At 43.9% G+C, this 14,768-nt stretch overlaps 1 protein-coding gene across 1 annotated transcript in view; it reads right to left on the bottom strand.

Moving 5' to 3' along the window:
• Window positions 1-14,768, bottom strand: part of Cachd1 (cache domain containing 1) — a 233,878-nt gene that overhangs the window by 25,300 nt on the left and 193,810 nt on the right. Inside the window, exons 12-16 of the mRNA XM_048453156.3 lie at window positions 13,685-13,802; window positions 8,833-9,001; window positions 2,429-2,571; window positions 1,626-1,807; window positions 380-490 (exon numbers count right to left, since the gene is read on the bottom strand). Of these exons, the coding sequence (XP_048309113.3) occupies window positions 380-490; window positions 1,626-1,807; window positions 2,429-2,571; window positions 8,833-9,001; window positions 13,685-13,802 (723 nt within the window). The remainder of the gene's footprint in view (window positions 1-379; window positions 491-1,625; window positions 1,808-2,428; window positions 2,572-8,832; window positions 9,002-13,684; window positions 13,803-14,768) is intronic.

A 14,768-nucleotide genomic window follows, 5' to 3' on the forward strand; every position in this document is an offset into this window, starting at 1 on the left:
TAATTCTAAAGAGTCAGACACAAAGAGAACTCCAGATGCCCTGGTATATCTTTCCTCATTAAAAAAATGTTCCTTTGCTTGCAAATGAAGCAATTCTAGTGACAAAAGTTGTCATGTTCCAGCTGGTACTTCTCATTTTTACACATGTATGTATGTGACTGCAAAGGTTGGCTCCATGGGCAAAAGCGATTGCCACCAAACCTGACGACCTCATTCCCCGGGACCTGCACGGTTAGAGAATCAGTCCTCTCTTACAAATTGTCTTCTGGCTTCCACATGTGTCCCGTGTATGCATGCGTGCCCATAAACACACGTTAGCTAGGTTAGTAAATGTAATCTAAAAGATTTTACATGACTAAAAATGAATTAAAATAGTTACCTGGATGAGTGAATTGTGTGGCTGATTGTCACAACATAGCCAGCTCCGCCAACATCTAGATAAGGACCGGTCAAAGAAATCAGCCCTGGATTAGCTACCGCATGGAGATACCTAACAGAGACCCAAGAGAAACCATGTGACTTTATGCATAAATCAATGTAAGTTTTAAGGAGCAGTGAGTTTGTAGTTCTAAAATACTTTTTATAAACTGTGCTAGTATTACGTTAAAACCCAAAGTGAATCTTGCTTAAATTTTTAAAAAAGATTTTATGTGTATTTTTTCTGCTTATTATATATGTGCATCATGTACATGCCTGGTGCCTGCAGAGGCCAGAAGAAGGCACTGAACCCCCTGGAACTGGAATTACAGATATTTGTGAACCATCAGAAGGGACTGGGAATTGAACCTAGGTCCTCTGCGAGAACAACAGTGCTCTTAACCGCCGAGCTAACTCCCTACAGCCTTACTTCTTTTTGAGAGCTGGGGTTTTGAACTCATGGCTAACCCATGCTAGGCAAGTGCTCTACCACTGAGCTGCAGACCCAGCCCAGAGTCTCACCTTTCTGTCTGATAGTAGTACCAACACCAAGAGTTGAGAAACTGAGATTCCCTGGTCTAATGTGTGCTCGACTCTGAGCGTTTACTAAGACCTGTAATGCAGAGAGTTCAGAGGGGAATATAGAAGAGGACCAATGAAGAAAGAGAAATAAATAAACATAAGGAAACCATCCAGGATTATTATGGGTGGGGAGGGAGCTCAAAGAGCTGACTCCTGAGTGAGTTGGTTGCTAACCAACACAGGGTAAGAAATTTTGCTCTTGGCTTGTGCTGTCTCCCGCTATAGTGCCTGGCTAGCACTGGTGTGAAAGTAAAGCTCAGAAATAAAAGATTATTCCTGAATATACATGTGTTCATTCTCCATAGATCATACATGATGCCATAATTACATGGAGTGAAACAAAGTATTTCATTCAAGATGACCCTCCAGTTATGAGATAGAATCAAGCAAGACCTTAGGAGCCCAAATGGATAAATGCACATCATTTTTACTCTCAAAATTCCAATAGAGAGATAAAGGCACTGCAGTCAGAAAAATAACGCACAAACCATTCTTAAGAAAACATAATGATAATAATATACCCCCCCATGAAAGTGTCTTCTCCAGTGATTGCCCAAAATGGCTTTACTGTTGCCCTTACCATGTCTCCCCAGGCCTAGGAGGACCTGAAGGCCCCACAGACTCACCACTGTCTCCTAGTGGGATCAAATGCTTTGTCCATGAGGGAGCCAGGATAGATTCTGAGGACGCCATTGGGCGTTGCTATGTAACGGCGGACAATGTATGTGTTCAGGCCGCTCATTTCCATTTGTGTCATCCATTCATCTGTGACGTGGCTGGTCGCCATGACTTCATTCCTGACAGAGAACTTGGAGACAAAGGAAGACATGGCAGGGCCCCTTTTAAAGAAAAAACTCCCATGAAAAGAACGTGGGCTGCTGCCAGGGCTCCCCAAGGTTCCCTTGCAGAGAAGCCAAGCCCAGTGAAAACCTTTCCACAGCAGATGGGTGCAACCAAACTTGGTGAAAACAAAAGCTCACAGACTAGAGTCAGGGGAGGTGCGGTGACTCAGTCGTTCACCTAGCTAGCCTGTCTTAGTTTAAGAAAATTCTTATGGCGAAGCATTTAGGCGCACATGGCCTCTTTGGGGGCTTGAATCTCATGTTTATCCTGACAGACAGCAGAACACTTCTTTTCCAAGGGAAAAATGGAGTGTGGGGTTTTCTCTTGTCTCTTCATCACACCCCCTACTTGGAAACCCCCAAGTTGCATAGGAGACCTGAAGTAGATTCTTCATGTGGCTCTCTGGGCTCCTTAATCCATCAAAAGGGTCACAGCTGACTAGTCTCCCCCAGGGCACACACTCTGCCTTTTTGGCTCCTGGATGCAGAGGCCCAGATGCAAGCAGGGTTTGATACTTCAAAGATTCATAGCCAGCAACTCCCCCGCCCCCTCCCACCCCAGAGACGTGGCCGGTGCCGATACTTACTTTGAGTCCCGGGTTAGCAATGAGACGAGTGTTGTCACTGAGATAGGCCGTGTAATGCTCCACCATGCGCTTGGTCTCCGGCTGGCTGAGGTGCTCGTAGGGGGAGGAAAAGCTGCCGGCAGACAGCATGACAGTTGGACTTTCTGAAAGAGAGCCCGACAAAGCAGGTCTCAGAACACAGAGACTTCATCTGGGGCCCACACAAAAGCACCACTCGGGCTCTGCCAACATGTCTGCCACGGCGGGTTAACGTCCTTCCACAGGGACACAAAGAGCCTGACATTGAGAGCAAAGGGAAAAGGGAGGGAAAACACCCCCCACGTTCTCTCCCTTCAGGGAGCGTATGGTCCTCTGAGTGGAGCAGGACAGGGATGTGCCTGGAGAGGCACCGATGCTGAAGCAGAAACCTGAAGACTCTTAGCCCTGCATGCTGTGTATTTCTTAGGATAGAGGGCAGAGCGCAAACACGGAGCCAGACTGGGCAGACTCTGGGCTCCACTGCTTTCTGGCTATTGTTGGGCCAGCATTTGCACGTGTGTGTGTGGGGGGGGAATGTAACACTATTATTGACAACAGTATCTCTAGTGTGAACTGAAGGGCGCTCTTCGGGTGTGCGCACAACCGCACGCATCAGCAACACCCATTAGCATTCACACCAGTGCTGTTCTTCAGGCAGAAGGCAGATGAAGTGTTGACACCAAGGCAAAAAAACAAATTAAAAAATTATCATCACAGGTGTCCGGCGAACGTGCCATGAGCAGAGCTTATAGTTTCCGAAAGACGATTTTTAACATGAAAACCCGTCTCCTATTTGAGGCAAAAATCCCTCTGGTGAATCACAGTATCAAACAAGATTTTCTATTTAAATTGTCTGCTGTTCTTTTATTTTATTTCCTCTGAAATGGGTCTCATTGTGCAGCCCTGCCTGGCCCGAAACTCTCTTTGTAGACCAGGCTAGCCTCAGTCACAGAGCTCAGCTGCCTTTGCTTCCTGAGTCCTGAAAAGCATGGACCACCACACCAAGCCTCGCCACAGTTTAAAATGTGTCATAAGATACTATCACGTGACATAAAGCACACGATGATGCTTGATGACATCATCATATCTCATTAAAATCTCTCTGTGTGTTTAACTTCTTTTGATAGCCCTCATACATGATATCTCAGTTTCTTGCCACCTGGTGAGCCAGTTGTGGTGGAATGGGTAAAACAACACCAAACCAATTTTGAGCTAAGGATATAGAAAGAATCTTTGCCCTGTATGTGCCAGGTCCTGAGTCAACAGATAGAAAAGGGCACATAAGCCGGGCGGTGGTGGCACACGCTTTCAATCCCAGCACTCGGGAGGCAGAGGCAGGCGAATTTCTGTGAGTTCAAGGCCAGTCTGGTCTATGAGAGCTAGTTCCAGGTTAGGCTCCAAAGCTACAGAGAAACCCTGTCTTGAAAAAAACCAAAAAACCAAAAAAACCAAAAAAAAAAAAAAAACCAAAAAAAAAAAAGAAAGAAAGAAAGGGCACATAACAGCAAGAAAGAAACTAAACTGTAGGAAGAGCTCTCTGCCTAGAGAAAGGGAGTCTCTTCTAGAGAGCACAGACTTCTGCATAGTTTTGTCATGCAGACCACATGGAGAGACAGTAAGGGAGGCAAAAGCAATTTCCAGTAAGGAGCCCATCACATGGTGACTTCCCTTCCACCTCAAGAATGCAACGGGTTTGTCCTGGGGGATAGTGGAGGTCATTTCATTTATTTGAGACTCCGCCTGTTGGGGACATTGGATTTCACTTCTTCCCCTTGAGCCCCAGGAAGCTACTTAAAGCTGTTTAAGTGCATAGCCTCCTCCGCCTCTAGTTTGGTGAATACTTGTCCCGAATGCAGGATGTCTTCTCTGAGTCTTTAATCTTCCATCCCTCCCCATTGTGTAAGTTTCCAGTGTCTCCCCAAAGACATAACTCCAGGATGATGTTTGCATCTAGAATTGTCAGTGAGAAATTGGCAGGAGGCCATTCTCAGAAACTATTGTTCTGTTTCCATGATGTGACTTACTTCTCAGGATATCTTCATAGGATGGCCTGGGAGATTGTGATTGCATTAATCTCAAGTAATCAAGGAGAGAGAGATACAAAGGAGAGACCTGTGAAGGCTGACCCACAATGCCCTGTTGATGTGTGTTCATAGAGTCAGCGGTCCATCCCTGAAAGAGTGTGCCTGTGTGTGCAGGGGAGAAAGTCGGGTCACGTGACCTGTGCTTAGCGAGATTTGGATCTAATCAGAGAGAGCAGGCAGAAGGAATCGAGAAGAAAACCATGTAAGACAAATACATTTCAGAGTCGAGAATGTCTCAAGAGGGCTGGGGTAAGACAAGTCGCGATGCTTCCGGGAGTGGGCCTTTCTTACAGACACAGAGACTGGCTGGCATTGCAGAAAAGGCTGATGCAGTAAGACAGCTTGGGGGTAAAGGGGAGACACCAGCACCATATGAGATGTAAACCTTGGCGTCTAGGAGGTAGACGTGCATGCTTACACATTTATACATACACACAAAGCTGCCTTAGGAATGTCCTTTAAAAAAGAACATTTTCTTCCTCTTTGTGCACACCAAGAGATGGTATCTTTCCATCACACTCCCTCCCTCTTAGTTCTGGGGATGGAAGCCAGAGCCTTTGGGTGTGAGGTAAGTGTGTAAGGTCTACTTCTGAGACCCCTGCGAGTGGAAGACGGTTGACACCGGAGAGAAGCCACTTAAAATTCTTGTTTCTTGTTCCTTTCTTGGTGCGTTTTAAGGGCACTGCAACTGAACAAGACTGTTCCTGCTGAACCTTCCGCATTGCCCCAGGGTCCCACCACCCATGGGAACAGGGATGGCAAGGTTTCCGGAAAGGGCTCCCTGGGAAAATGCATATCAGCCCAAGGTCTGCCTATGCGACCTGCAATCAGCCACTCAGACTATGTTTGAGTTAACAAGCGCCACCCTGACTGAGTATGCTCAAAAGTGATGCTGTCCAACATTAATATTAAAACAATGCCATCTGTAAATGTAATGAAATTTTTTTCCCAATAGCCAGAAAAGGAAAGGAAATTCTGATAGTACACTTATAGACTATTAAAAATATGACAATTTCAGGAGCTAGTCAATATTAAAAAAAAATCTAGCATGCATATGACATTTCCCATACATCTTGATGCTGCCTAACCCCCTTTCAAGTGCCCAACAGCCAAGAGGAGCCAGTAGCTAACACTGGACAGTGTGGATATGAGGAAGTTTGCAAATGAAATTTAATATGTGGGCTGGAGCTTCTTCCTCACCAAGTAACTCGACCTCAACTCTGGAACCCCAGTCTCAGGACAGCACTTCATCTCAGCCTGCAGTTGTGTGCATCTTGTTCGCCTGGAACTTGCATTTCAGTACAGTATTTCATGAAAATGTGAAGACTTATGCTCCTTCATAGAAAACAGAGACTATAAGTCCCAAAGCCCAAATCAAAGCAAACAAACAATTGCAAGATCCAGCCTTTTCTGATTAACATCACAGGCTTTCTCTAAATCGTTGACATTTTTGAAATGTGCCACAGAAAAGATCACTTAGCCTCGCCTGGTCTTTTGATCTCAGATCCAGGAAGGACTTTTGAGAAAGGAATGTAAAGAAGGAACTCAGTTCCAGTGTTCACATTTGGAACCCAGAGACGGAGACTCTGACTTGATCTCCTTCCAGCCTGCTCCCCTCTGCTCGGTTGCTAACTGCAGTGATCATTCACTTTTTTGAATCCTAAGTGTTTTCAAGAGGGAAAAAGAAGGTAGCTGCTGATCTAAACAGTGTGCATCCTGTCGTGTACTGACCAGATAGGCTATATAGGCCTCCTGTGTATCTGACACACAGCATGGGCAACCAAGTGGGTATGACTTAAATATCAGCTTGGCCAACAGGTATGTATGGACCATTCACTAGCTCTAATCATCAGGGAAATGCAGATCAAAACCACAATTCAGCATCACTTGACCCCTGCCAGAATGACTCTTATCCAAAGATTAAACATAATGCTTTTTGGTGAAGGTGTGGAAAAATGGGAAACCTTGTATACCATTGGTGGAAATGTAAGTTAGTACAGTAAGCCAGTGTGGAAAACACTATTGAGGTTCCTTAAGAATTATGTTGTTTAGCAATTCCACTCCCATATCCAAAGAAATGATGTCAAACCATAGTAGAGACATTTGGTTCCCCCATGCTCAGTGTGGCACGATTTGAAACAGCCCCAAACATAAACAACCCAAGTGTCAACTAAGAATTAAGAAAACATGGTACAGAAATATAACGTAATAATCTGCACCCATAAACTACTGAGGTTTTGCATAGAGTTGGAGGTCATTATGTTAAATGAAATAAACCAGGCAGAGAAGGAAAAATATGGCAGGATCTCCCTCAGGTGGCATCTGAGAAGCTGAAGCTGAAAGTGGAACAGTAACTGTAGCCTCGTGAGTGTGGGGAGGCTGGGAAGCAATGGTCGACAGTGTCAGATAGAGCAAGAGGCACTGGTGAGCTACGTACATGGTGGAGTGATGCACTGTGCATTTAACAGAAGGAAAGATTCTGAAAACAATTTCCATGAGATTTTTATGGGTGGCTGAGGAGACAAGTATGTTTAAGCTAATTCAGACATTACACAGGTATGCATGAAATATTAAATGGCACTCATTAACATATAAAAATTTTTAATGTTTTTATGTGTCAGAAATAGAATCTAGGAACACTATAAAAGCAGAAAATAAGGTAGAAAATAAAGACACAATAGTAACAAAGAACAAGAAGTTAGCAGGAAATAGTAACAAATACCAGAAGCGCTCATTCAACTATAGAGACAATCACTTTAAAGATCAATAGTTTATATAAACTCATCAAAAAATAAAGACTGACTAAGCATGGTGGCACACACCCATAATTCCAGCACCTGGGAGGCTGAGGCATGAAGAAAGTGAGTTTGAGACCACCCTGGAGTATACAGTGTTACTTATGTGAAACAAACAATCAGCATAAAACAACAAAGATTGCCAAAGATGGATACAAAACCTGCACTACATCCAATCAAGTTTGTCTATAAGAAACTTGCTGAATCTATAAAGATATACAGAAATTAGAAATAAGCTGGTAGACAGTGGAGTTGCAACATTAATTTCAGAAGAAATGGACTTCAAAGCATCTAAGCTGTGCGACTTTACCCTAGTCTGAGGGAATTATTTTTCTTTTGGTAAATCCACGTCTTCCTTGACCACAGACCAACCAAGGCACTGAACACTAAACGCCTGGTTCGTTGCAACAGCAAACCACACCAGCAGCTTTTGGAGATGCTGCCTACGGCTAAGCCCTTGTGAGGCAGGGTCCTGTGGAAGATGCCATCAGTGTCTTCAGCAGATTCCTTTATATCCCTCTTACTGTTTTCAACAGCCTCCTCCCCACACCTGCACAGCCTCTTATCTGTGGCTGTCCTTTACTGGTAGGACACCTCGCTGTGGCCTCTGGACAACCAAAGCATGCCTAGCACTGCTGCAGGCTGGGAGGGGCCGAGGACGACAGAAACTGAACTCTTTCTCTCTGTCTATCTACCTCTCTCTCTCTCTCTCTCTCTCTCTCTCTCTCTCTCTCTCTCTCTCCCTATCATCTATCTATCTATCTATCTATCTATCTATCTATCTATCTATCTATCTATCTATCTATCTATCTATCTATCTAATATTCTGTCTGCTTGTATGCCTGAAGGCCAGAAGAGGGCACCAGACCTCATTATAGATGGTTATGAGCCACCATGTGGTTGCTGGGAATTGAACTCGGGACCTTTGGAAGAGCAGGCAATGCTCTTAACCTCTGAGCCATCTCTCCAGCCCCCAAACTGAACTCTTTTTTTGTCTGTGGTCCAGGAAGATGTTGGGCCATGGACACTCTGAGCCTGAGACGGCGGAGGCTGGAGCATCGTCTGGAGTCAACTTTGTTCTGTCTTTTCTCCCTGTTGACTGACTTCCCCTCTTGACTGATGTCTTATCTATAAATCACAGGCATAGAAATTCTCACCTCAGCCTCTTCTAGGCAACTCGACCAAGGCAAGGAATAAAACTGCTTCACAAAGTATATTTTGTTGTTATTAATGTTATTATTATTTACTTGAGACAGGTTCCTACTCAATAGCCCAGGCTGTCTGGAAACTCACTATGTAGCTCATGCTGGCCTTCAACCCACAGTGATTGGCCTGCCCCAGCCTAATGGCTACCGGGGCTGTGGGTGTGAACGACTGTACCTGGCTGCTTCACATTTTCTAGAACAGCAAATATGAAGTATTTGGGGCTGAACAGGAAGCAGGAATCAGACAGATGTTTCTGATGAACTCTTTGATTAAGACCATGCAGAAAGCCCACAGGCTTTACCTAGAGTTGCCAGCTGCTTGAAGTGGAGGCAAGCACTTGGTTGGCCCAGGAGATCTAGTCGGTGGTATAACAGCTTGCTGCTGGGCACAGTGTTAAGGTTTTTCAGTTGTTTGACAGGTATTTCCGGTTGTATCACCACAATACACAGAATGAAGGAAGTGTCCTGCACCTGTAAAGGGAAAAAAAAAATCAGCAGGGAATTCCTAACACAGAAAATAAAGGTTCCATTGCATACATTATTTTCTGATGTCTGGCTTCTGTCTGGGAAGGTGTTAATGCAATGTCGGCTGAACTCACGTGAACAATATAAGGGTTTACCAGAGATTTTCTGTTTTTATTTTTTTCTCGTGGAAAGGCGCTTGTGTGTAACACAGCATCCTTCAGCTACTGAGTAGACCAAATAAGAGCCCCCTGGGAACTGTGACCCTGGTTTGTCATGTTTAGATAGGCTAACGGACAGGCACAAGCGTGTGAGTGTGTGTGAGAGAGTGTATGTATGTGTGTGTGTACAGTGTTTATTTCTACTCTGCCTTGAAATGTATTTAAAACGCACAAGTGGGACCTGGGGTGTGGCTCCCTGATAGAATGCTTGCCTGGTGTGCTCTAGGTATATCCTCTAGCCTTAGGAGAAAAAAAGCATTATTGATTTTTACAGAAGCATTCTGGGAGTTGACTGTTCTAAATCAATTGTGAGTCCTCACTAAGAGAAGGGCTCAGGGGCAGTCATTACAAAATATAGTGATTTTTTTTATGTTTTAATAAATAAATCTTGCCTGAAGATAAGCAGGTAAAACTAAACCACTAGGGGCCAGGCAGTGGTGGTACACACCTTTAATCCCAGGATTAAAGACAGAGGCAGATGGATCTCTTGTGAGCTCAAGGCCACCCTAGGCTACACTAAATACAGGAACAGATCCAGATGGTGGTGGTTCACACCTTTAATCCCAGTGCTAGGGAGTCACACGCCTTTGATCCCAGCACTAGAGGGGAACATAAGATGGGAGGAAACAGAGGCTCAGGGTTCAGTTTGCAGTCGCTTTCTCTAGAGGTTGGCTATTTTGCTTTTCTGATCTTCAGCCTGAACCCCAATATCTGTCTCTGGGCTTTTATTACTCCTGCTACAACAGAATCCAGCATATTTACTTCATCCCCAACAAAGACTGTCTCCCCACCAGGTTTGAAAGGAGCACCATCGCTGTTGAAACTCATCGGAAGCACCAATTCTAAGATACTCTTGCCCAGTCTAGCTGGGTCAATGTTTCTGTTCCAGGATTGGAGGGCGCTGTTGTAGTCTACCACAATTAACTCCATGTACTTCCAGAACTGCTTTCTCTTAGGAATGGGCGTTTGAACAAAATTTAATGAGGAAAAAGTCTTCCCAAGCATCACAAGCCAGTGACTGACTTACCACCAATAGTGGTGGCCCCATCATACTAGAATGGAGCAAGAAAATGCCTGTCATCTCTGGAGGCCTCTGTAAGATCACAATGCAGCTCATGATTCAGGGTGCCGCTTGGGTGAGGTAACCTAGCGTGCTGTCTGTCGGCCACATAAATGTGCAGCACAGACTATCGGCTGCAGCACTGCAAGGAAGAACTGCATTGCACTTTATGTCTTCACTCTACCATAAATTTAATCATTATTTTAGGCTATGTATTTCTACCTATACAAATACTTACTGAAAAACAGTGTGCTGAGTTATTCTGGCATTAGCCACACATAGAAATATGTGTTTACCCTGCGCTTCAATTGCATCAAGCATCCCGGTATAGTTGACTGACTCATAGCATGGAGGTTTGTGTAAGTCAACGACATTCACACACAATGATGTCGTGATGTTTTTCTTGGGCTGTCATTAAACAGTGCATAAGCGTGTAAGTCTGATATATTGCAAGATGCAAAGAGCCTGTTTATTATTATGGGTGTGTGTGTGCGTGTGTGTGTGTGTGTGTGTGTGTATGTGTATGTGCTCACGTGCACGTGTGTGATGTATGCATGCCTTCAAGAGTGTGAGACTGTGCTCACAGGCATATGTAGAGATCAGAGGTTGCTGACATTGGAATGCCTTCCTTGGTCACTTCTCTATTTCTTGAAACAGGATCACTCAGTGACCTTGGAGCTTGCTGATTTGAAACTAGCTTGCCTTGAAGTCTCTGGGTGTTCTCCTGTCTTCCACAGAGATGCACACCTGGATTCATAGGATGCTGCAATTCCAACTCAAGACATCCTTGTTACACAACAAGCGCTTTCCCTCTTCTCCTGGACAGAAACATTGACCCAGGTAGACTGGTGTGCCACCATACCTGGTTGACAGATGACTCAGCCCCAAAGAGTCCAATTAAAAGATGGCTTGTAAATTAATCAGAGAGCGAGACAGCTACATCAGAACTAAAAATCAATGCTGTCTTTTAAAAAGGGCTCCGATGATGTAGTGATGGAGACATTTTAAACCAGGCAGGTTAGAGTTAAATTAAACTCAGGGTCTGTGAGAATGGCTTCAGAATCTTTAAACAGAAGCAATTTACATCTTCCTGGAATTGCTTTCAAGTACTGCTGGCAAACATCCTCAATTAGATTAGCAAATCTAATCCTCTTCTCTCATGCCCTGAATTAGAAAGTTGATGGCGTGTTCTAAACGGCATCTGCTTTTTCCTCACTGTTCAGGCTGACATAGGCGTCCTTGAGGATGAGTTTTTCTTATGCTGCAAGTTCCACTCACCCCAAAAAAGGGAACCCTATCGGAATAACTGGAACCTAACTTTATAGACTGTAGCTTATTCAGTCAGAGAAAAATACCCAAGTTCCAAAAGTAGTTGGGTTAACTATGAAAAGCAATCTCTCAAACTGATAACTTAATCTCAAGTTATAGTCAGACAAATTCAGTAAAAGAATTCATCAGTCTGCCGTGTCTGTGGATACTAAGCTATTTGACTAAATTTTTCTCAGTAACAGCTGACTTTTCTTAGATTAGTAGAAAGATCCATTTTACCCCTTGGGACAAGGTGAACAGCTAAACCCCCAACCCAAATAAAGAAGCTTAGGGACATTTTTTCTCATTGCTGGGTCAAAGCTTAATTTGCTTCGAATCCCATTATCTTCTTAGTTTTTCACCTGTTGTGACAAATTTAGCTCTCTGAGAGAGGTGATACATCTCCCCCTAATGTGATTGCCTGAATTACAGAACTTAGGATACAGCTCAGGATTTACCAACAAGGAGAGAGAAATTCTTTCCAAAAAACATTGACACTAAGTTCTGTTTACCGCCCAAAGGCCACACAGATTTCAGCATTTCTTTTGAAAATATCAACAATTATTAATGCAGATACCACTCAGGATGTAACTGAAAAGCTTTTCATCAGAATGTACTAGCAAATATGCTAGAAGAAAGGAATCTCTGAATTTAGACACAAAAGTCTGGTTTTATGATGACTATTTAAGTGTGTGTGTGTGTGAGGGGGTGGGGGGGTTATTCGTAGGTGAATTACAAACAGTTGCAAGCTGCCCAGAGTGGGTGCTGGGAATTTATACTTAGGACATTTTCAAGTGTTGTTCCTGCTCTCACCTGCTGAGCCATCTCTCTACCTGTTTATCACTTTTCTTTTAAAGCCTTATTTATTGTGTATATCGTGTTCTGTTTGCATGTATCTCTGCACACCAGAAGAGGGCACTAGGCCTCATTATAGAAGTGGTGAGCCACCATGTGGTTCCTGGGGACAGAACTCAGGACCTCTGTAAGAACAGCTCGTGCTCTTAGCCTCTGAACCATCTCTCCAGCTCCCTGTATCACTCTTATTTATCCCTCTTTCGTGCACTAAATGACCAATGAGGAATTCTGAAAGGAACAAATGAACAACAGACTGAGCATCAGACACCTCCATCTAGCAAGCGTGACTGCATTTTTAAGTTCAGTAATTAAACTTTGGGGATAAAAGTGAACATCTAGCCTTTTGGTTATAGAACCTTGGGTCTTATAACAATACTGTTTTGCCATGCTGAGAAAGGAAAGGAGAGAAACAGAGTGTTGACCTCTGCTTCTCTATGATTCTGAGGTCCAGAGTCTGAGCGGGGCTCACAGCACAAAGCAGCCCTGGGTGCCCTAGTCATGGCTATACTGCCAATCCACTAGTGCTGAGGATAGACACCCCTAAGGCCTCGTTTCTTTGGAGCATCTCAGAGGGCATTTATGTTTTTATATCTTCTTTTTAAACTCCTAATTTCCACAATCTGTGTTCAAATTATAAAACAAAGACAATAAAAATGAAGACCAAATAAACTGCTGGGATGATCTATATTTTCAAATAATGAGCGCAGTAGCTAGCTCACAGGTGAAGGCACTTACTGCCACCCGTGATGCCCCGTGGGCTATCCCGGTGGAAATAGAGAACTAGCTTGCCCAAGGCGTCCTTTGGACATCATGTGCCCACACATGTACAAATAGATAAATGAAGCTTAAGAAGATCATTTAAAAAGCTTTGGTCTATCTACGTGAACCATACAATCACTAATGTATCTCATGCATGTGTACACAGAGAGACTTGCTTGTGCAGAAAAAATTCTGGAAACGGGTTGAAGTGGTTACTGATGGGAAATGGGTCAAGGGCAGGAAGGAGCGGAGCTGTTTTCTCCCCTTTATATTCTTTTATATGATTTGATCTCTTTGTCATGAACAATTACTGGTTTTATAAACAAGAAAGGGGGGAAAATATGAACCATCTGTGGAATGTCTTCTTTCCCAGTCCCTTCAAATCAGACTAGTCACATAGGCTGACCCAGGTTCTCCAGGGTTGCTGGGAGAAGAGCATTGAACTGGACTTTGCGGGCCGCCAAATCCGAACGACTCCCTTCCACTCACCATCTTCCAGGCGTAGCTCACGTTGTAGGCCTCCTTTCCAGTCTCCCTCAGCTTGTTTATGTGCCAAGACAGAGACGAGTTCACAGGGACCGTGATAATCCGGCTGCCTAGAGGGAGGCTGTGCGGAAAACCAGAATTAAGTGCCTCAGGCGAGAAAGAAAAATTAAGCACTTAATTAAAGGCAAGCGAGAAGCTGTGCGTTGGTGGCCACCCCCTGCTTCTGAACAGCACTGAAACTCATCCCCTTTGAAAGCCGCGATGTGAGATTTTCAGTTGTGTGAACGCGCTGTGTCAACTCTGCATTAAAAGCCATCCTTCGCCTCTACCCTGCCCCCACAGCTAATTATCTCCAGAGACTGACTTGTCTCGAATCACTCACTTATTAATTTTCAACCAATGGGCATAAAGATTCATTTCTCCATAGGTTACCATCTGCCAAAATAACATATCACAGTTGGAAAACATCCAATCTGTCTTTCTCTTAAGAGCGCGCGGCACAAACCGTGCTGCCGGACACTACACTGACAACCTGTTTACTGGTCCTCACCTCAACCTTTTGTTTTGCTAACACATCTCAGTTTGGTCTACGCAGAGTACTTTCTGGAAGTGAGGTTAACATAGGCCTTATTTTACAATTAAATTCAATGTAAGGTAGAACTTGATTGACAAGACATTGCCTCCAAATAATTTTGAGAGACTTTCCCTGTTATAACAAGCAAACAAAATCCTGGCTACCCATCTTTAAAAATTGTTTTGTAACTTAATTTTATTTATTGTTATTGTATATGTATTCACAATGTGTGTGTGTGTGTGTGTGTGTGTGTGTGTGTGTATGGTTACCATGGTGCAAGTATGTAGATTAGAGGACAACTATGGAGTCAATTCTCTCCTACTTTTACGTGCTTTTGGGGCTCAAACTTGATTGCCAAACCTGCATGGCAAACACTTTTGCCTACAGAGCCACCTCCCAGCCCTTGGCTCTTATCAGTATGCAAAACTTACTCAGAAAACTTTTGGTAACAAGAAAATAATTTGTTGTCTTATACTTTACAGCAAACACTCATATTTGATTGCAAAAGACACA

Source organism: Myodes glareolus, chromosome 3 (genome assembly GCF_982192425.1).
Source record: "Myodes glareolus chromosome 3, mMyoGla1.1, whole genome shotgun sequence".
Classification (NCBI taxonomy): Eukaryota; Metazoa; Chordata; class Mammalia; order Rodentia; family Cricetidae; genus Myodes; species Myodes glareolus.